Source organism: Bombina bombina, chromosome 4, assembly GCF_027579735.1.
Source record: "Bombina bombina isolate aBomBom1 chromosome 4, aBomBom1.pri, whole genome shotgun sequence".
NCBI classification, from domain to species: Eukaryota; Metazoa; Chordata; class Amphibia; order Anura; family Bombinatoridae; genus Bombina; species Bombina bombina.
In genome coordinates this window covers 1092465647-1092486693 of record NC_069502.1, presented here as the reverse complement: position 1 = coordinate 1092486693, position 21047 = coordinate 1092465647, and the positions used below count along the sequence as shown (strand labels likewise).

The following is a 21047-nucleotide window of genomic DNA, read 5'->3' as shown; positions in this document are numbered from 1 at the left end:
CAGGTCACCTAAATGGAAGGCACCACGGCTTGCAAAACCTTTCTCCCAAAAATAGCCTCAGAAGAAGCAAAAGTATCAAACTTGTAAAATTTGGTAAAAGTGTGCAGTGAAGACCAAGTCGCTGCCCTACATATCTGATCAACAGAAGCCTCGTTCTTGAAGGCCCATGTGGAAGCCACAGCCCTAGTGGAATGAGCTGTGATTCTTTCGGGAGGCTGCCGTCCGGCAGTCTCGTAAGCCAATCTGATGATGCTTTTAATCCAAAAAGAGAGAGAGGTAGAAGTTGCTTTTTGACCTCTCCTTTTACCTGAATAAACAACAAACAAGGAAGATGTTTGTCTAAAATCCTTTGTAGCATCTAAATAGAATTTTAGAGCGCGAACAACATCCAAATTGTGCAACAAACGTTCCTTCTTTGAAACTGGTTTTGGACACAGAGAAGGTACGATAATCTCCTGGTTAATGTTTTTGTTAGAAACAACTTTTGGAAGAAAACCAGGTTTAGTACGTAAAACCACCTTATCTGCATGGAACACCAGATAAGGAGGAGAACACTGCAGAGCAGATAATTCTGAGACTCTTCTAGCAGAAGAAATCGCAACTAAAAACAAAACTTTCCAAGATAATAACTTAATATCAACGGAATGTAAGGGTTCAAACGGAACCCCCTGAAGAACTGAAAGAACTAAATTGAGACTCCAAGGAGGAGTCAAAGGTTTGTAAACAGGCTTGATTCTAACCAGAGCCTGAACAAAGGCTTGAACATCTGGCACAGCTGCCAGCTTTTTGTGAAGTAATACCGACAAGGCAGAAATCTGTCCCTTCAGGGAACTTGCAGATAATCCTTTTTCCAATCCTTCTTGAAGGAAGGATAGAATCCTAGGAATCTTAACCTTGTCCCAAGGGAATCCTTTAGATTCACACCAACAGATATATTTTTTCCAAATTTTGTGGTAAATCTTTCTAGTCACAGGCTTTCTGGCCTGAACAAGAGTATCGATCACAGAATCTGAGAATCCTCGCTTCGATAAAATCAAGCGTTCAATCTCCAAGCAGTCAGCTGGAGTGAAACCAGATTCGGATGTTCGAACGGACCCTGAACAAGAAGGTCTCGTCTCAAAGGTAGCTTCCAAGGTGGAGCCGATGACATATTCACCAGATCTGCATACCAAGTCCTGCGTGGCCACGCAGGAGCTATCAAGATCACCGACGCCCTCTCCTGCTTGATCCTGGCTATCAGCCTGGGGATGAGAGGAAATGGCGGGAACACATAAGCTAGTTTGAAGGTCCAAGGTGCTACTAGTGCATCCACTAGAGCCGCCTTGGGATCCCTGGATCTGGCCCCGTAGCAAGGAACTTTGAAGTTCTGACGAGAGGCCATCAGATCCATGTCTGGAATGCCCCACAGGTGAGTGACTTGGGCAAAGATTTCCGGATGGAGTTCCCACTCCCCCGGATGCAATGTCTGACGACTCAGAAAATCCGCTTCCCAATTTTCCACTCCTGGGATGTGGATAGCAGACAGGTGGCAGGAGTGAGACTCCGCCCAAAGAATAATTTTGGTTACTTCTTCCATCGCTAAGGAACTCCTTGTTCCCCCCTGATGGTTGATGTACGCAACAGTCGTCATGTTGTCTGATTGAAACCGTATGAACCTGGTCCTCGCAAGCTGGGGCCAGGCCTGGAGCGCATTGAATATCGCTCTCAGTTCCAGAATATTTATCGGTAGAAGAGATTCTTCCCGAGACCAAAGACCCTGAGCTTTCAGGGATCCCCAGACCGCGCCCCAGCCTATCAGACTGGCGTCGGTCGTGACAATGACCCACTCTGGTCTGTGGAACATCATCCCTTGAGACAGATTGTCCAGGGACAGCCACCAACGGAGTGAGTCTCTGGTCCTCTGATTTACTTGTATCTTCGGAGACAAGTCTGTATAGTCCCCATTCCACTGACTGAGCATGCACAGTTGTAATGGTCTTAGATGAATGCGCGCAAAAGGAACTATGTCCATCGCCGCCACCATCAACCCGATCACTTCCATGCACTGAGCTATGGAAGGAAGAGGAACGGAATGAAGTATCCGACAAGAGTCCAGAAGCTTTGTTTTTCTGGCCTCTGTTAGAAAGATCCTCATTTCTAAGGAGTCTATAATTGTTCCCAAGAAGGGAACCCTTGTTGACGGGGAGAGAGAACTCTTTTCCACGTTCACTTTCCAGCCGTGAGATCTGAGAAAGGCCAGGACAATGTCCGTGTGAGCCTTTGCTTGAGGAAGGGACGACGCTTGAATCAGAATGTCGTCCAGGTAAGGTACTACTGCAATGCCCCTTGGTCTTAGCACCGCTAGAAGGGACCCTAGTACCTTTGTGAAAATCCTTGGAGCAGTGGCTAATCCGAAAGGAAGCGCCACGAACTGGTAATGTTTGTCCAGGAATGCAAACCTTAGGAACCGATGATGTTCCTTGTGGATAGGAATATGTAGATACGCATCCTTTAAATCCACCGTGGTCATAAATTGACCTTCCTGGATGGAAGGAAGGATAGTTCGAATGGTTTCCATCTTGAACGATGGAACCTTGAGAAATTTGTTTAAGATCTTGAGATCTAGGATTGGTCTGAACGTTCCCTCTTTTTTGGGAACTATGAACAGATTGGAGTAGAACCCCATCCCTTGTTCTCTTAATGGAACAGGATGAATCACTCCCATTTTTAACAGGTCTTCTACACAATGTAAGAACGCCTGTCTTTTTATGTGGTCTGAAGACAACTGCGACTTGTGGAACCTCCCCCTTGGGGGAAGTCCCTTGAATTCCAGAAGATAACCCTGGGAGACTATTTCTAGCGCCCAAGGATCCAGAACATCTCTTGCCCAAGCCTGAGCGAAGAGATAGAGTCTGCCCCCCACCAGATCCGGTCCCGGATCGGGGGCCAATATTTCATGCTGTCTTGGTAGCAGTGGCAGGTTTCTTGGCCTGCTTTCCCTTGTTCCAGCCTTGCATTGGTCTCCAAGCTGGCTTGGCCTGAGGAGTATTACCCTCTTGCTTAGAGGACGTAGCCCCTTGGGCTGGTCCGTTTTTACGAAAGGGACGAAAATTAGGTCTATTTTTTGCCTTGAAGGGCCGATCCTGAGGAAGGGCGTGGCCCTTACCCCCAGTGATATCAGAGATAATCTCTTTCAAGTCAGGACCAAACAGCGTTTTCCCCTTGAAAGGAATGTTTAGTAGCTTGTTCTTGGAAGACGCATCAGCCGACCAAGATTTCAACCAAAGCGCTCTGCGCGCCACAATAGCAAACCCAGAGTTCTTAGCCGCTAACTTAGCCAATTGCAAAGAGGCGTCTAGAGTGAAAGAATTAGCCAATTTGAGAGCATTGATTCTGTCCATAATCTCCTCATAAGGAGGAGAGTCACTATCGAGCACCTTAAGCAGTTCATCAAACCAGAAATATGCGGCTGTAGTGACAGGGACAATGCATGAAATGGGTTGTAGAAGGTAACCCTGCTGAACAAACATCTTTTTAAGCAAACCTTCTAATTTTTTATCCATAGGATCTTTGAAAGCACAACTATCCTCTATGGGAATAGTGGTGCGTTTGTTTAAAGTAGAGACCGCTCCCTCGACCTTGGGGACTGACTGCCATAAGTCCTTTCTGGGGTCGACCATAGGAAACAATTTTTTAAATATGGGGGGAGGGACGAAAGGAATACCGGGCCTTTCCCATTCTTTATTAACAATGTCCGCCACCCGCTTGGGTATAGGAAAAGCTTCTGGGAGCCCCGGCACCTCTAGGAACTTGTCCATTTTACATAGTTTCTCTGGGATGACTAAATTTTCACAATCATCCAGAGTGGATAATACCTCCTTAAGCAAAATGCGGAGGTGTTCCAATTTAAATTTAAATGTAATCACATCAGATTCAGCCTGCTGAGAAATGTTCCCTAAATCAGTAATTTCTCCCTCAGACAAAACCTCCCTGGCCCCCTCAGATTGGGTTAGGGGCCCTTCAGAGATATTAATATCAGCGTCGTCATGCTCTTCAGTAACTAAAACAGAGCAGCCACGCTTACGCTGACAAGGGTTCATTTTGGCTAAAATGTTTTTGACAGAATTATCCATTACAGCCGTTAATTGTTGCATAGTAAGGAGTATTGGCGCACTAGATGTACTAGGGGCCTCCTGAGTGGGCAAGACTCGTGTAGACGAAGGAGGGAATGATGCAGTACCATGCTTACTCCCCTCACTTGAGGAATCATCTTGGGCATCATTGTCATTATCACATAAATCACATTTATTTAAATGAATAGGAATTCTGGCTTCCCCACATTCAGAACACAGTCTATCTGGTAGTTCAGACATGTTAAACAGGCATAAACTTGATCAGAAAGTACAAAAAACGTTTTAAAATAAAACCGTTACTGTCACTTTAAATTTTAAACTGAACACACTTTATTACTGCAATTGCGAAAAAACATGAAGGAATTGTTCAAAATTCACCAAATTTTCACCACAGCGTCTTAAAGCCTTGAAAATATTGCACACCAATTTTGGAAGCTTTAACCCTTAAAATAACGGAACCGGAGCCGTTTTAAGCTTTAAACCCCTTTACAGTCCCTGGTATCTGCTTTGCTGAGACCCAACCAAACCCAAAGGGGAATACGATACCAAATGACGCCTTCAGAAGTCTTTTATAAGTATCAGAGCTCCTCTCACATGCGACTGCATGCCATGCCTCTCAAAAACAAGTGCGCAACACCGGCGCGAAAATGAGACTCTGCCTATGCTTTGGGAAAGCCCCTAAAGAATAAGGTGTCTAAAACAGTGCCTGCCGATATTATTAAATCAAAATACCCAGAATAAATGATTCCTCAAGGCTAAATAAGTGTTAATATCAATCGATTTAGCCCAAAAAAAGTCTACAGTTTAAATAAGCCCTTGTGAAGCCCTTATTTACAATCTTAATAAACATGGCTTACCGGATCCCATAGGGAAAATGACAGCTTCCAGCATTACATCGTCTTGTTAGAATGTGTCATACCTCAAGCAGCAAGAGACTGCAAACTGTTCCCCCAACTGAAGTTAATTGCTCTCAACAGTCCTGTGTGGAACAGCCATGGATTTTAGTTACGGTTGCTAAAATCATTTTCCTCATACAAACAGAATTCTTCATCTCTTTTCTGTTTCTGAGTAAATAGTACGTACCAGCACTATTTGAAAATAACAAACTCTTGATTGAATAATGAAAAACTACAGTTAAACACTAAAAAACTCTAAGCCATCTCCGTGGAGATGTTGCCTGTACAACGGCAAAGAGAATGACTGGGGTAGGTGGAGCCTAGGAGGGATCATGTGACCAGCTTTGCTGGGCTCTTTGCCATTTCCTGTTGGGGAAGAGAATATCCCACAAGTAAGGATGACGCCGTGGACCGGACACACCTATGTTGGAGAAATATATATATATATATATATATATATATATGTCTATACACACAGTATATATATATATATATATATATATATATGTCTATACACACAGTATATATATATATATATATATATATATATATGTCTATACACACAGTATATATATATATATATATATATATATATATGTCTATACACACAGTATATATATATATATATATATATATATATATATATATACACACACACAAACACACATAGGGCTTTTTTGTGGGGGGTACTCACCAGTACCGAGTACCACTACTTCTGCCATCTCATAACAGGTAATATTTGTAGTCATCATGTAAATACTCTAGTTTTCACAAGCGGGGGCTACAAAATATTTCATGCATTGTAAATAACTTTGTACCTTAGCTTTTCCCAAATTTAGTGAGGACAATATATAAATTTTTAATACCAGTACCGTGTGTGTGTATTTATACAAATATTATGTAGCCACCAATATTATGTAGCTAAATGTAACCACCAATCAGCAAGTGCTACCCAGGTTCTGAACCAAAAATGGGCCGGCTCCTAACCTTACATTCAAATAAAGATACCAAGAGAACAAATAAAAATTGATAATAGATGTAAATTAGAAAGTTGCTTAAAGGGACATTATACACTCATTTTTTCTTTGCATAAATGTTTTGTAGATAATCTATTTATATAGCCCATAAAGTTTTTTTTTTTAATTAATGTATAGTTTTGCTTATTTTTAAATAACATTGCTCTGATTTTCAGACTCCTAACCAAGCCCCAAAGTTTTATGTGAATACGCTCGACTACCTACTCCAGCTTGCTCCTGTTTGTGTAAAGGGTCTTTTCATATGCAAAAGAAGGGGGAGGGGGGGGGAGTGTCTTATTTGCCACTTGCAGTGGGCTTTCCAGCTACCTTTTCAACAGAGGTAAACTGACAGATTCTAAGTAAGTTTTTAAACAGTTTTATACTGAATTTTTATATCAGTATCTGTGCATATTATTCTTTATAGTAGTGTCTATTACATGCAGTTATATGAAAATGAGTGTATACTGTCCCTTTAACATTGCATGCTCTTTCTGAATCATGAAAGTTTAATTTAGACTGGGCTATTCCTTTAAAATGGGACAGTTTGGAGAGGGGATGGGACAAACTTTAAACAACAAAATTTCATATCAGTAGGGAATATTTACATTATACAAGCAACTTAAAGGTAGTTTATATATATATATATATATATATATATATATATATTAATATTTTATATACATAGTACCCTTAGAAAGATAGTACAATACTTAAAGGGACAGTATACTGTAAAATAGTTTTTCCCTGAATGTGTTTACAATTGCTTTTTTTACCAACTGCAGAGTAAAAATGTATGAAAATGAGCTTTTAAAGCTTATTTGTGTATATTAAAGCTCTGATTTTGTGTTTTGAAGTCACAACCTAATAAAATGGGTTGAGCTTGTAGGTATAATCAGATCTCATTACTGTATCACATTGTGTATATATACTTGCTTCTTTATCTTATATCTGTCCTTAAAACAATCACCAGTACTTTGAGAGAACAATGGAAAATCAACATTTTATTACCTTATCTCTTCTATAACCCACTGGGAGTGTAATTTCTTCTGCTGGCTGTGTTTACAAAGCTTATCTATAGCTGGTACGCGCGGCCACAAACTTTCAGAATAGGTGGGGATACCACATGCTAAATCAACAATTTCAAATGCCAATATAAGGGTAAAGGAGCTACTTGTAAACAATTTAATACACTCCAGCAGGTAAAGTAGATCATTGTGAACAAATTAAAGGGGAGAAAATTTTTGAGTAAACTGTCCCTTTAAAGGGACACAGAACCCAAATTTTTTCTTTCGTGATTCAGATAGAGCATGCAATTTTAAGCAACTTTCTAATTTACTCCTATTATAAAATGTTCTTCATTCTCTTGGTATCTTTATTTGAAATGCAGGAATGTAAGTTTAGATGTCGGCCCATTTTTGGTGAACACACTGTGTTGTTCTTGCTGATTGGTGGATAAATTCACCCACCAATAAAAAAGTGCTTTCCATGGCTCTGAACCAAAAAAATAGCTTAGATGCCTTCTTTTTCAAATAAAGAAAGCTAGAGAACGAAGAAAAATTGATAATAGGAGTAAATTAGAGAGTTGCTTAAAATTGCATACTCTATCTGAATCACGAAAGAAAAAATTTGGGTTCAGTGTCCCTTTAATTAGAAAGGTAGGATTTGTTGTTTTAAATAAATATAGACTATTGTTTGCATTTCAGAACACAAAACAAAACACAAAGACACATGCACAGAAGATTGTGACTTACAGGAGGGGAAACATGGTCATTTTTGAAAATGTTATTTTTAAAAAAAAAGATATTAATTCAATAGTTTGGATTGGAGTATTTAAACCTGTATATGTGCACTTATAATACTCACTAACACTCTTCTGAAGAAAAGTATTCTCTTTTCATGCCCCAAATAAGTTCAAAATAAAGTTAGAACATTTTATATAATAGCGTTGAAGACTAAGAAAGATCGGTTTACCAATAATAGCGTAATATTTGTACATAAAACTGACTCCATGTCTGCATAATTACCTGCAGTCCTAAAGCACAAGGTGGCAATTTTCTTAGAAGTTCAAAAGCTAAAAGTTTTACTTCCTCAAATGTGTTACTGAAGCATTCTAGGAGGACTTGGATGTGTTTTCTGGTTACTGATTGAGCAAAATTAAACACAGTGTGACACGGACCTGTAAAAAAAATATAAACATACACATAAAAAGGTAACTTCACTGCAACATATATATGTCTGATCATTTTAAAATAATTTAATTATATACATTGAATTGTTACATTAATTAAAGGGACATGAAACCCAAAATTTGTCTTTCATGATTCAGATGTTAAGCATCATTTAATTTTACTTCTATTATTTAATTTGCTTCATTCTTCAGATATCCTTTGTGGAAGAAATAGCAATGCACATGGGTCAGCCAATAACACGAGGCATCTGTGTGCAGAAACCAATCAGCAGCTACTGAATCTATTTAGATATGCTTTTCAACAAAGGATATCTAGAAAATGAACTAAATTAGATACTAGAAGTAAATTGGAAAGTTGATAAAAATTGCACAATCATTCTAAATCACGAAAGAAAAAAAAATGGGTTCAATGTTCCTTTAAACTCCGTAATTGACATTTTATTACATTACTATGTTTGGTTACTTAATTACAATAAAAGCGTAAAGACTTTGTTATTAGGTCACAAATGCCAAACAATATGATTGATAGAACACAAAACAATAAGTGTACAGTGTTTTAAAAGGACTTTAAACAAAATTTTGATTATTGATCCAAATGATTCACAGCATTACAACAGATCTGCATGCAAAATAAATGTTTTATAAACACTTAAAATGGTCATTTTGTTTGTATAATATGCGTTGTTTTTGCTGCCTGGGACACACCCCTTGACAGGCCTCTGGAATGTCCTACTTTCTTTGCTCTGGCCAATTATTGACAGTTTCTGCACATATCAACCAATCAGCGCGCAGCATGAAGGGATTCCAAGAAATAAACTCAAGTCACTCTGGAGGGAGTGAAAACGCTAATATTCATAGTACAATTTCAGGAAACACGCAAAATAAATATACTTTAAGTGCATTGCAAAGATTGTTTTAATTAGCCATAATTTAAAGGGGCAGTCTACTTTAGAATTTGTATTGTTTAAAAATGTAGATAATCCCTTTATTACCCATTCCCCAGTTTTGCATAACCAACACTGTTATATTAATTTACTTTATTACCTCTGTGATTACCTTGTATCTAAGCCTCTGAAGACTGTCCCCTTATTTCAGTTCTTTTGACAGACTTGCATTTTAGCCAATCAGTGCTGACTCTTAAATGACGCCACAGGAGTGAGCACAGAGTTATCTGTATGGCACATTTAGCTTTCAACAAAGAATACCAAGACAACAAAACACATGCTATATTTTTTTATTATTATTATTTTTATTGAGGTTGTTATAAACAACATAATTTATGTAAGAACTTACCTGATAAATTCATTTCTTTCATATTAGCAAGAGTCCATGAGCTAGTGACGTATGGGATATACATTCCTACCAGGAGGGGCAAAGTTTCCCAAACCTTAAAATGCCTATAAATACACCCCTCACCACACCCACAATTCAGTTTAACGAATAGCCAAGAAGTGGGGTGATAAAAAAAGGAGCGAAAGCATCAAAAAAATAAGGAATTGGAATAATTGTGCTTTATACAAAAAATCATAACCACCACAAAAAAAGGGTGGGCCTCATGGACTCTTGCTAATATGAAAGAAATGAGTTTTCTTTCATGTAATTAGCAAGAGTCCATGAGCTAGTGACGTATGGGATAATAAATACCCAAGATGTGGAACTTCCACGTAAGAGTCACTAGAGAGGGAGGGATAAAATAAAGACAGCCAATTCCGCTGAAAAATTAATCCACTACCCAAATCAAAAAAGTTTCAATTTTTATAATGAAAAAAAACTGAAAATATAAGCAGAAGAATCAAAACTGAAACAGCTGCCTGAAGTACCATTCTACCAAAACTGCTTCCAAAGAAGAGAAAACATCAAAATGGTAGAACATAGTAAAAGTATGCAAAGAAGACCAAGTCATTGCTTTGCAAATCTGATCAACAGAAGCTTCATTCTTTAAAAAGCCCAGGAAGTAGAAACTTACCTAGTAGAATGAGCCGTAATCCTCCGAGGCGGGAATCTACCCGACTCCAAATAAGCATAATGAATCATAAGTTTAAGCAAGATGCCAAATAAATGGCAGAAGCTTTTTGACCTTCCTAAAACCAGAAAAGATAAAAAATAGACTAGAAGTCTATCTGAAATCTGAATAGCTTCAACATAGAAAGTAAGAATCTCACCAAAGAAGTTTTAGGAAAACAATAATTCCTCCCTAATGTTTGTTAGAATTTACAACTTTAGGTAAGAATTGAAATGAGGACAGCAAAAACCACCTTTTCCTGATGAAAAAAATCAGAAAAAAGAGATTCACAAGAAAGAACAGATAATTCAAAAACTGTTCTAGCTGAAGAGATGTCCAAAAAGAACATTACTTTCCATGAAAGTAATTAATGTCCGGAGCAAGCATATGCTCAAATAGAAGAGCCTGAAAAACCTTCAGAACCCAATTAAGACTCCAAGGAGGAGAAATTGGCTTAATGACAGGTTTGATACAAATCAAAACCTGAACAAAATGATGAATATCAGGAAGTAACACTGCCTTATCCTGATGAAAAATCAGAAAAAGATATTCACAAAAAAGAGCAGATAACTCAAAAATTCTTCTAGCAGAAGAAATAACCAAAAGGAACAATACTTTTCCAAGAAAGTAATTTAATGTTCAGAAAATGCATAGTTTCAAACGGAGGAGCCTGTAAAGCCCTCAGCACCCAATTGAGACTCCAAAGAGGAGAGATTGAATTAATGACAGGCTTGATACGAACAAAAGCCTGTACAAAACAATGAATATCAGGATGTCCTAACAAAGAACTGCAGACAAAACCTTATCCAAAGAAAAGTAGGTCCTCCAGACTCAATAATAAATCTTTCTAGAGACAGATTTACGAGCCTGAAACATAGTATTAATCAATGAGTCAGAGAAACCTCTATGACTAAAAACCAAGCGTTCAATCTCCATCCCTTCAAATTTAATGATTTGAGATCCTGATGGAAAAAATGGGCCTTGAGAAAGAAGGTCTGGTTTAAACGGAAGTGTCCAAGGTTGGCAACTAGCCATCCGAATAAGATCCGCATACCAAAACCTGAGAGGCCATGCTGGAGCCACCAGCATAACAAACAAATACTCCATAAGAATTTTGGAAATCACTTTGGAAGAAGAACTAGAGGCGGAAATAAATAGGCAAAAAGATAATTCCAAAGAAATGTGAATGCATACACTACCTCCGCCTGAGGATCCCCGGACCTGAATAGGCCCCTGGGAAGTTCTTTATTCAGATGAGATGCCAACAGATCTATTTCTAGAAATGCTCACATCTGAAAAATTGAAAAACATATCTGGGTATGAGAGACCATTCTCCCGGATGTAAAGCTTGATTAACAGAGATAATCCGCTTCCCAAATATCTATACCTGGGGAAAAAACCACAGAATTTAGATAGGAGCTGGATTTAGCCTAAGCTAATATCCAAGACACTTCTGTCACAGCCTAAGGACTGATAGTCCTACCCTGATGATTGACATACACCATAGTTGAGATATTGTCTGAAAAACAATAAACGTCTCTTCTTCAAAAAGAAACTAACTGAAAAACTCTGAGAAAGCACGGAGTTCTAAAATATCAAATGGTAATCTCGCCTCCTGAGATTTCCAAACCCCTTGTGCTGACAGAGATCCTCAGACAGCCTCCCAACCAAAAAGACTCACAACTGTAGAGATCATGGTCCAGGTTGAAAGAAACGAAGAGACCTGTAGAACTAAATGATGGTGATCTTAACCACCAAATCAAGAGAGATAAATATTAGGATTCGAAGATTTAAAATGCGAAATCCTAGAATCCCTGCACCATAATTCAGCATAAAAGACTGGAAAGGTTCTATTGAAAATGAGCAAAGGTAATTAAATCCAATGCTGTGGCCATAAGACCTAAAACTTCTATGCATATATAGCAACTGAAGGAAATAATAGAGACTAAAGGTACCGACAGACGGAACCCAATAAAATTGTCCCTTGTCTGATAGAGACAAAGACAGTGACACAAACTATCTGGAAACCTAAAAGGTGACCCTTGTGTGAGGAATCAAGAGCTTTTGAAAAAAGATCCTCTAACTATGTCCTGGAAGAACAAAGTGAATCATATGAGATTCCGCATCCTCAGAAAATAATCTGAATGAATACAGAAAAAATATACATTTATTGTATCTAATGAAAACAAATAATGCTATCACTGACCAAAAAAAGGCAGAATAGTTTGAATAAAAACTCCAAAACCCAGTTCCTAAAAATGGAACTGGAAGAAATACCCCAGAAGATTCCAGGTCTGAGCAGCGCTTGAACCCCACGGGTGACCAGCCATGCTTCAACAGTACCCAAAATATATAGGACCGAAACACACTTAAAGAAAGTGTTAGCCTTACTGGAATAAAATCAAAGAAATTTGGACCGAATAGAACCAAATAAATTTCAAAAAAGTATTAACCTGCCCCTTGCCAGCCAAGCTGGAATACGGCACATACATCGCAATTTAAGAGAGCTGATTTCGAACTGAAAAATTTCCAATTAAAAACATGTTACTTGGGAAAGAATTCAGGAATTCGTTCCTTAATAAGAACAACCAAACTAGTATAAGCTTAAAGTTTTAGTCTTAGAACTCAATCTTGAAGCCCAGAGTAACAGTTAAGAATTGAATCCAATTATAAAACAAATAATTGATTATCTTAGAACAAAAGAAATATGTATTTTTAGAAATCACAAAATTCTTCTAGCTCAAACAGCTAAAGACATAGATTAAACCTCATTTGCGAAAATATTCAATGAAATGAAGACACAAATGAAATTATTAGCATGATAGTCCAGTTAAAGGACCAGACAATACAGTGGACTTGCATAATCAATAAATGCAAAAACAACAAGACAAATGCAACAGCACCTAGTCTAGTAAATTTTGTCCCTCTAACAATGCTAAAATAAATCATAATCTGATACTTGATCTTAAAGTAAACAGAAAAAATGAAGCAATTGCAACATCCAAATAAATCACAGGTCCAAGAAAAGTACCTGAAACTAACAATAGCATAATTAGTAGGAGTAGAGATAGCCCCAATAAATTGGAGAACCCTCCAAATTGAATTTAACTGCCGGCAAAGAGTATAATTTAAAACCTTTGAAGAAGGAATAAAAGAAAATTCTCAGCCTATTCCATTAGTATAAGGAATTGGGAAAAAAACCCTCTGAAAACACAGAAGAATAAATAAGCAGAAATAGTGTTAGCTAGTCTTGAAAAAGAACTAGTTACCTTAATATCCAAAATAATCAACACCTTTTCAACAAAGAACAAATGTACTTTAATAAAAAAATAAAAAAGTAGATTTGTTAGTGTCAATATCTGATGATGAAAATTCTGAATGAGAGAAAACATCATCAGAGAAGGATAAATCAGTATGTTGTTGGTCATTTGAAACTTCAATAATTAAAAAAGAAGTTTGAAAAAGACCTAAATTTTTTTATTAGAAGGCACAAAGTCAGACAAAGCCTTTAAAATAGAATCAGAAAAAACATAATTTATGCTTACCTGATAAATTTATTTCTCTTGTAGTGTATTCAGTCCACGGGTCATCCATTACTTATCGGATATATTCCCTTCCCAACAGGAAGTTGCAAGAGGATCACCCAAGCAGAGCTGCTATATAGCTCCTCCCCTCACATGTCATATCCAGTCATTCGACCGAAACAAGACAAGAAAGGAGAAACCATAGGGTGCAGTGGTTACTGGAGTTTTAATTAAAATTTAGATCTGCCTTAAAAAGACAGGGCGGGCCGTGGACTGAATACACTACAAGAGAAATAAATTTATCAGGTAAGCATAAATTATGTTTTCTCTTGTTAAGTGTATTCAGTCCACGGGTCATCCATTACTTATGGGATACCAATACCAAAGCCAAAGTACACGGATGATGGGAGGGACAAGGCAGGAACTTAAACGGAAGGAACCACTGCCTGTAGAACCTTTCTCCCAAAAACAGCCTCCGAAGAAGCAAAAGTGGCAAATTTGTAAAATTTTGAAAAAGTGTGAAGCGAAGACCAAGTTGCAGCCTTGCAAATCTGTTCAACAGAGGCCTCATTCTTAAAGGCCCAGGTGGAAGCCACAGCTCTAGTGGAATGAGCTGTAATTCTTTCAGGAGGCTGCTGTCCAGCAGTCTCATAGGCTAAACGTATTATGCTACAAAGCCAAAAAGAGAGAGAGGTTGCCGAAGCTTTTTGACCTCTCTTCTGACCAGAGTACACGACAAACAGGGAAGAAGTTTGACGAAAATCTTTAGTTGCCTGTAAATAGAACTTCAGGGCACGGACTACGTCCAGATTATGCAAAAGTCGTTCCTTCTTTGAAGAAGGATTAGGACATAATGATGGAACAACAATCTCCTGATTGATATTCCTGTTAGAAACTACTTTAGGTAAAAACACAGGTTTTGTACGCAGAACTACCTTGTCTGAATGGAAAATCAGATAAGGAGAATCACAATGTAAGGCAGATAATTCAGAGACTCTTCGAGCTGAGGAAATAGCCATCAAAAACAGAACTTTCCAAGATAAAAGCTTAATATCAATGGAATGAAGGGGTTCAAACGGAACACCCTGAAGAACTTTAAGAACCAAGTTTAAGTTCCACGGAGGAACAACCGTCTTAAACACATGCTTAATCCTAGCCAAAGCCTGACAAAAAGCCTGGACGTCTGGAACTTCTGCCAGACGTTTGTGTAAGAGAATAGACAGAGCAGAAATCTGTCCCTTTAACGAACTAGCAGATAAGCCCTTTTCTAAACCCTCTTGTAGAAAGGACAATATCCTAGGAATCCTAACCTTACTCCATGAGTAACCCTTGGATTCGCACCAATATAAATATTTACGCCATATCTTATGGTAAATCTTTCTGGTAACAGGCTTCCGTGCCTGTATTAAGGTATCAATAACTGACTCCGAGAAGCCACGCTTTGATAGGATCAAGCGTTCAATCTCCATGCAGTCAGCCTCAGAGAAATTAGATTTGGATGGTTGAAAGGACCCTGTATTAGAAGGTCCTGCCTCAGAGGTAGAGACCATGGTGGACAGGACGACATGTCCACTAGGTCTGCATACCAGGTCTTGCGTGGCCACGCAGGCGCTATCAGAATCACCGATGCTCTCTCCGGTTTGATCTTGGCAATCAGTCGAGGTAGCATCGGAAATGGTGGAAACACATAAGCCATGTTGAAGACCCAAGGGGCTGCCAGAGCATCTATCAGCGCCGCTCCCGGGTCCCTGGACCTGGATCCGTAACAAGGAAGCTTGGCGTTCTGGCGAGACGCCATGAGATCCAGTTCTGGTTTGCCCCAACACTGAATCAGTTGAGCGAAGACCTCCGGATGAAGTTCCCACTCCCCCGGATGAAAAGTCTGGCGACTTAGAAAATCCGCCTCCCAGTTCTCCACGCCGGGGTGTAGATCGCTGACAGGTGGCAAGAGTGAGACTCTGCCCAGCGAATTATCTTTGAGACTTCCAACATCGCTAGGGAACTCCTGGTTCCACCTTGATGGTTGATGTAAGTCACAGTCGTGATGTTGTCCGACTGAAATCTGATGAACCTCAGTGTTGCTAACTGAGGCCAAGCTAGAAGAGCATTGAATATTGCTCTCAACTCCAGAATATTTATTGGGAGGAGTTTCTCCTCCTGAGTCCATAATCCCTGAGCCTTGAGGGAGTTCCAGACTGCGCCCCAACCTACAAGGCTGGCATCTGTTGTTACAATTGTCCAATCTGGCCTGCGAAAGGTCATCCCCTTGGACAGATGAACCCGAGAAAGCCACCAGAGAAGAGAATCTCTGGTCTCTTGATCCAGATTTAGTAGACGGGACAAATCCGAGTAATCCCCATTCCACTGACTTAGCATGCATAATTGCAGAGGTCTGAGATGCAGGCGCGCAAATGGTACTATGTCCATTGCCGCTACCATTAAGCCGATTACTTCCATGCACTGAGCTACTGACGGGCGTGGAATGGAATGAAGGGCACGGCAAGCATTTAAAAGTTTTGATAACCTGGCCTCCGTCAGGTAAATTTTCATTTCTACAGAATCTATCAGAGTCCCTAGGAAGGAGACTCTTGTGAGTGGTGATAGAGAACTCTTTTCCACGTTCACCTTCCACCCCTGCGACCTCAGAAATGCCAGAACTATCTCTGTATGAGACTTGGCAATTTGAAAACTTGACGCTTGTATCAGAATGTCGTCTAGGTACGGAGCCACCGCTATGCCTCGCGGTCTTAGCACCGCTAGAAGTGAGCCCAGAACCTTTGTAAAAATTCTCTGGGCCGTAGCTAACCCGAAGGGAAGAGCTACAAACTGGTAATGCCTGTCTAGAAAGGCAAATCTTAGGTACCGATTATGATCTTTGTGCATCGGTATATGAAGGTAGGCATCCTTTAAGTCTACTGTGGTCATGTATTGACCCTCTTGGATCATGGGTAGGATGGTTCGAATAGTTTCCATTTTTAATGATGGAACTCTTAGGGAATTTGTTTAAGATTTTTAGGTCCAAGATTGGTCTGAAGGTTCCCTCTTTCTTGGGAACCACAAACAGATTTGAGTAAAACCCTTGCCCTTGTTCCGTCCGCGGAACTGGGTGGATCACCCCCATTACTAAGAGGTCTTGTACACAGCGTAGAAATGCCTCTTTCTTTATTTGGTTTGCTGATAACCTTGAAAGATGAAATCTCCCTTGTGGAGGAGAAGCTTTGAAGTCCAGAAGATATTCCTGAGATATGATCTCCAACGCCCAGGGATCCTGGACATCTCTTGCCCAAGCCTGGGCGAAGAGAGAAAGTCTGCCCCCCACTAGATCCGTTTCCGGATAGGGGGCCCTCTCTTCATGCTGTCTTAGGGGCAGAAGTAGGCTTTCTGGCCTGCTTGCCCTTGTTCCAGGGCTGGTTAGCTTTCCAGCCCTGTCTGTAACGAGCAACAGGTCCTTCCTGTTTTGGAGCGGAGGAAGTTGATGCTGCTCCTGCCTTGAAGTTACGAAAGGCACGAAAATTAGACTGTTTGGCCTTCGATTTGGCCCTGTCCTGAGGAAGAGTATGACCCTTACCTCCAGTAATGTCAGCAATAATTTCTTTCAAGCCGGGCCCGAATAAGGTCTGCCCTTTGAAAGGAATATTAAGCAATTTAGATTTAGAAGTCACGTCAGCTGACCAGGATTTAAGCCATAGCGCTCTGCGCGCCTGGATGGCGAATCCGGAGTTCTTAGCCGTTAGTTTGGTTAAATGTACAACGGCATCAGAAACAAATGCATTAGCTAGCTTAAGTGCTTTAAGCTTGGCCATAATCTCATCCAATGGAGCTGTGCGAATGGCCTCTTCCAGAGACTCAAACCAGAATGCCGCAGCAGCAGTAACAGGAGCAATGCATGCAAGGGGCTGTAAGATAAAACCTTGTTGAACAAACATTTTCTTAAGGTAACCTTCTAATTTTTTATCCATTGGATCCGAAAAAGCACAACTATCCTCCACCGGGATAGTGGTACGTTTAGCTAAAGTAGAAACTGCTCCCTCCACCTTAGGGACCGTCTGCCATAAGTCTCGTGTGGTGGCGTCTATTGGAAACATTTTTCTAAATATCGGAGGAGGGGAAAAGGGCACACCGGGTCTATCCCACTCCTTGCTAATAATTTCTGTAAGCCTTTTAGGTATAGGAAAAACGTCAGTACACACCGGTACCGCAAAGTATCTATCAAGCCTACATATTTTCTCTGGAATTGCAACCGTGTTACAATCATTCAGAGCCGCTAATACCTCCCCTAGCAATAAACGGAGGTTCTCAAGCTTAAATTTAAAATTAGAAATCTCTGAATCCGGTCTCCCTGGATCAGATCCGTCACCCACAGAATGAAGCTCTCCGTCCTCATGTTCTGCAAATTGTGACGCAGTATCAGACATGGCTCTCACATCATCAGCGCGCTCTGTCCTTAACCCAGAGCTATCGCGCTTGCCTCTTAATTCAGGCAAATTAGATAATACCTCTGTCATAACAGCAGCCGTGTCTTGCAAAGTGATTTGTATGGGCCTCTCTGATGTACTTGGCGCCACAATATCACGCGCCTCCTGAGTGGGAGGCGAAGGTACTGACACGTGAGGAGAGTTAGTCGGCATAACTTCCCCCTCGTTGTCTGGTGATAATTTCTTTACAGATATAAATTGACTTTTATTCAAAGTGACATCAATACATTTAGTACACATATTTCTGTGGGGCTCCACATTGGCCTTCAAACATAGTGAACAAACAGATTCATCTGTGTCAGACATGTTTAAACAGACTAGCAATGAGACTAGCAAGCTTGGAAAATCCTTTCAAATAAGTTTACAAGCAATATAAAAAAACGCTACTGCGCCTTTAAAAAGCACAAAACATTGTCACAGTTGAAATAACAATGAACCAAATCAGTTATAGCCACCAAATTTTCACAGTAAATGTATTAAGTTAGCAAAGCATTGCACCCACTAGCAAATGGATGATTAACCCCTTAATACCCAAAAAACGGATAATCAATTTAACAATTAACGTTTTTATCACAGTCAAACACACTGTCACAGGTCTGCTGTGACTGATTACCTCCCTCAAAATGAATTTTGAAGACCCCTGAGCTCTCTAGAGACGTCCTGGATCAAGGAGGAAGAAGCAGGAAGACTGTAACTGAATTTTTACTGCGCAAAAAAGCGCTAAAATAGGCCCCTCCCACTCATATTACAACAGTGGGAAACCTCAGTTAACCGTTTCTATGTAGAAATAAACGACAGCCATGTGGAAAATCATGCCCCAAAAGATTTATCACCAAAGTACCTCACAAAAAACGAATAACATGCCAGTAAACGTTTTAAACATGCACTTTAAAAGTTAGGTAGTGTTATTAATAAGCCTGCTACCAGTCGCTTCTACTGCAGTTAAGGCTCATACATTACTTCAGTATTAACAGTATTTTCTTAGTCAAATTCCATTCCTTAGAAAATTACTTATTGTACATACATTCATCAGCCTGATACCAGTCGCTACTGCATTTAAGGCTGTACTTACATTACATCGGTATCAGCAGTATTTTCTTAAGTCAATTCCATTCCTTAGAAAAATAATTTACTGCACATACCTTGTTTGCAGGATTCCCCACACGCTATTCCCTTTCTGAAAGTTACCCCACTGCTCAGAATGTGCGAGAACAGCCATTGGATCTTAGTTACTTCTGCTAAGATCATAGAAAACGCAGGCAGATTCTTCTTCCAAATACTGCCTGAGAACAAACAGCACACTCCGGTGCCATTTAAAATAACAAACTTTTGATTGAAGAAATAAACTAAGTATAAAAAACACCACAGACCTCTCACAACGTCCTATCTAGTTGAGTTGCAAGAGAATGACTGGATATGACATGTGAGGGGAGGAGCTATATAGCAGCTCTGCTTGGGTGATCCTCTTGCAACTTCCTGTTGGGAAGGGAATATATCCGATAAGTAATGGATGACCCGTGGACTGAATACACTTAACAAGAGAAATATTTCTTATAAATCTTCTAAATATTTCTTGTACATAAGATGTAAAAAGAATGGCAATATATAAAGCATAAATACTAATGGATTCTGCATGTAAAAGTTTATCATGATAACTTATTACAAACCATAGCTAAAGATAAACATTCATAACATTTAAAATAAATTAACTTAGCTTTGGTAGGACTGAACTCAGTCAAGCGTTTTTCCAGAAGTAGCTTCTGATCCAGGGTCAATCTGAGACATCTTGCAATATGTAATAGAAAAAACAACATATAAAGCAAAATCTATCAAAATCCTTAAATGACAGATTCAGGAATGGGGAAAAAATGCCAATGAACAAGCTTCTAGCAACCAGAAGCATATAAACAATGAGACTTAAATAATGTGGAGACAATAATTATGCCCATATTATTTAGCGCCAAAAAAGACGCTCACAAAAAATAAGACTTACTTACCCCAGAACACTCATCTACATGTAGTAGAAAGCCAAACCAGTACTGAAACGAGAATCAGTAGAGGTAATGGTATATATAAGAGTATATCGTCGATCTGAAAAGGGAGGTAAGAGATGAATCTCTACGACCGATGACAGAGAACCTATGAAATAGATCCCGTAGAAGGAGACCATTGAATTCAAATAGGCAATACTCTCTTCACATCCCTCTGACATTCACTGCACACTGAGAGGAAAACCGGGCTCCAGCCTGCTGCGAAGCGCATATCAACGTAGAATCTAGCACAAACTTACTTCACCACCTCTACGGGAGGCAAAGTTTGTAAAACTGAATTGTGGGTGTGGTGAGGGGTGTATTTATAGGCATTTTAAGGTTTGGGAAACTTTGCCCCTCCTGGTAGGAATGTATATCCCATACGTCACTAGCTCATGGACTCTTGCTAATTACATGAAAGAAATATACAGTGTATGTAGAATTGCCAAAACTTAAGTAGTACAAAAGTTGGGATACAGTTCACAGCAATAAAACAGTGTGCAGTCAGGTAAATATATATTCAAAATAAAATAGGCAGATATATTAGTAACCTCATTTTTATAATAATATATACCTCTTCTGAAATAAGTAGGCCACTCCTGGACCAACACATGCTATATTTAAAACAATATACACAAAGCTAAAACAAACTTTTATGAAAAACATAGCTATGTAATGGTATAAACACTACACACTCCAATAGAAAACAAAACAAATTAGTTGATGCAGAACCACAAATTACAGAAACGCTGAGTAATCCAACTCTTTATTCATACCAACAGGTTTCATAGAGTACAGAGTATA

At 39.4% G+C, this 21047-nt stretch overlaps 1 protein-coding gene across 2 annotated transcripts in view; it reads right to left on the bottom strand.

The window, feature by feature from the left end:
- Positions 1-21047, bottom strand: part of THADA (THADA armadillo repeat containing) — a 1857831-nt gene that overhangs the window by 1698782 nt on the left and 138002 nt on the right. For both annotated transcript variants that reach the window (XM_053712286.1, XM_053712287.1), the window contains exon 16: positions 8049-8200. In XM_053712286.1, the coding sequence (XP_053568261.1) occupies positions 8049-8200 (152 nt within the window). The remainder of the gene's footprint in view (positions 1-8048; positions 8201-21047) is intronic.